The 2,386-nt window shown below is 45.9% G+C and overlaps 1 protein-coding gene across 1 annotated transcript in view; it reads right to left on the bottom strand.

The window, feature by feature from the left end:
- The window catches only part of LOC310772182 (multiple C2 and transmembrane domain-containing protein 1-like), a gene marked incomplete at both ends in the record, with an annotated part of 10,544 nt that extends 8,496 nt beyond the window's left edge, over window positions 1-2,048 (bottom strand). Inside the window, 3 exons of the mRNA XM_083664621.1 lie at window positions 456-642; window positions 932-1,062; window positions 1,893-2,048. Coding sequence (XP_083520747.1) covers window positions 456-642; window positions 932-1,062; window positions 1,893-2,048 — 474 coding nt within the window. The remainder of the gene's footprint in view (window positions 1-455; window positions 643-931; window positions 1,063-1,892) is intronic.
- Between the last annotated feature and the right edge of the window lie 338 nt (window positions 2,049-2,386).

A 2,386-nucleotide genomic window follows, 5' to 3' on the forward strand; every position in this document is an offset into this window, starting at 1 on the left:
CTCCTCCTTAATCTGCCTCTCTGTGTGTCGGGCCTGGACCTTAATGTGTTCTGCTATTTGATCACAGTTACCTTTAACGTTATTGAAGAGCGCCAGTTTCTTTGTGTGATGCCGTGCAGCATTGACAACACACACTGGCACACACTACAATGAGACACACGGGAAACACAACCAAGAGCTTGAATTTATCAGACAGCATGATGTCTGGGCTGTGAACATACAAGACTCATCCCTTTTATAAACCCAGCAGGAAAGGATTTATGACATCACTGATGATGTCACAATGTGCGTTTTTGTGTTTTGCCCTATTTTGAACGCTTATTTTTTTTACAGGTAATAAGGTTTCACAACATTTTGAATATTAGGCCGCAGTGGATGCAGACATCCACACGGTATCCTATCCCACATTCACAAACAGACAATCTGAAAGCACACTCACAATAAAGCCAACTCACATATCTCTGCATGATCTGGTGTCGGGCATGTGGCTCGTCCAGCATGTTGACTGACAGGTCCGAGATGGAGACGTCGGCGGACGCGGTGAGCGTAACCAGCAGGACCAGCACACCCTCGCCTTCCTCCAACGTCAAGTCCAGCTTGTGTGTCTGTTCTTTACTGAGCACCGACAGGTCTATCGCACACCTACAGCGGGCATGCACGCACGCATGCACGCACACACACACACACACACACACACACACACACACACACACACACACAGAATCTTAAGTTATGGCTGTTGCATGTGATAGCATTGTACATAATATAAGTTACAGATACAGAAAACCTGTAACTTGGCGAGCTATAGCCTATGTTTGTGTGACATATGGACAAAGACATAGACAGATACAGTATATAGAGTCTATACTGTATTTCTCTATACCATACTCGAGACTATAGACACACAGAAGACAGACAGAGATCCCTCTACCTTCCCATGAAGTCGTCCTTCTTGCCAGCGTCTTTGTCCCAGACTGTAATGTCTACATAGCCTCCCTGCTCCTCATACAGGTGGAAGTCAAACTGCTCCCTCCACTGGGGGTTCAGCGTTTTGGCTATTGTCTAAGTAGGCAACAGAAAGAAACACATTGCTGATGGCTGTTCATGTCAAATATGCAGGGAGCTACGGTACAAATGTAAGCCCATACACCTTAGCATACATAAATGGTGCATCGATATTTTGTGTTTCAGTGGTAAGTTCCTGTGTAAATCACCGTTCAGCGGACAACCTCTATTTTTGTCCAAACACACAGAAATGTGCTCTCTTTCCCGACATCTTCAAGTTACAAGTCAAATGAAGAATTAAGAGCAGAGAACAAGTTGGGATTTCCAAACCTTTTCCAGAGACAGTGCTGAGGCGGTGGCTCCCTAACGTGTCACACAGCCTTGCGATAACTAGTGTATAGGAACAGTAAGAGCGAGGAAGCAAAAATACCGTCAAACTTCAAATAAAAGCCGAGTCCCAAATAGACGCCGGGTCTGGCTACATGTTTTGGTAAATAAACGCCGGGTCTCTTTTTATTTTTGTGGAGAAGCTGCAGGACGTGAAGCAGCTGAAGGATAGAGGAGCCTTGTCCAGGCAGAAGATTTTACTGACGGTATGTATCAGACAGACCTGTTGGAACGGACTCAGACGTCATGGGAGCTAGAACGCAGCGCGTTTTCTCTTTTTCTGTCCCTCATGAGCTAGCTTAGTTACCGTTGCTTGCTAGCTAATCAGACTGCTGCTTTCCAATGAAACACAAACAACTGAACTGAATGTGAACGGTAGGCTAATGTTACTTGTTTGAAATATGGCTGTTTGGCAGCTGTATGCGACAATTACTGTACGGAAAAACACGGAAGTATCCTTGGACATGCACATGGAAGTATCCTTGGACAGGAGCGTTCACCTTGCTCTTATACTTCTGGTGTGCCAATCGGAACTTGACGTAGGGGTCGCTGCGGCCGTTGGCGTCCATTGGCTGGAGGTCACGAGCTTCTATCAGACTGATGCTGACAATGCCTCGCCACAGCTGGCCTTTTTTGTGCACATCTGACAGACGCATACTCTGGTACTGCAACAGAGAGATACATATACACACACACACACACGCACATGCACACGCACACACAGAAACATTAATAATAATAATAATAAACTCCTAGAGAAGATTTCTACTGCATGTATATTCTTTGTCAACCAGAGGGGGGGGGGGGGGATACACCAAAACACATGAAGACAACACAGAGAGAAGCAGGCAAAGACGTGACTACGCAGAACGAGACATCTCAACAGAATTTGCTCCTGACCTGACCAGGAACATCGCCCTCTATTGAGACAGTTCCCCGCTATACAACAGGTGTAAACCTGCAATCGTGAATGATCTGTGGGGCATCATAGAGA

The sequence above is a fragment of the Poromitra crassiceps genome (assembly GCF_964638095.1).
Source record: "Poromitra crassiceps genome assembly, contig: HAP1_SCAFFOLD_2209, whole genome shotgun sequence".
NCBI lineage: Eukaryota > Metazoa > Chordata > Actinopteri > Beryciformes > Melamphaidae > Poromitra > Poromitra crassiceps.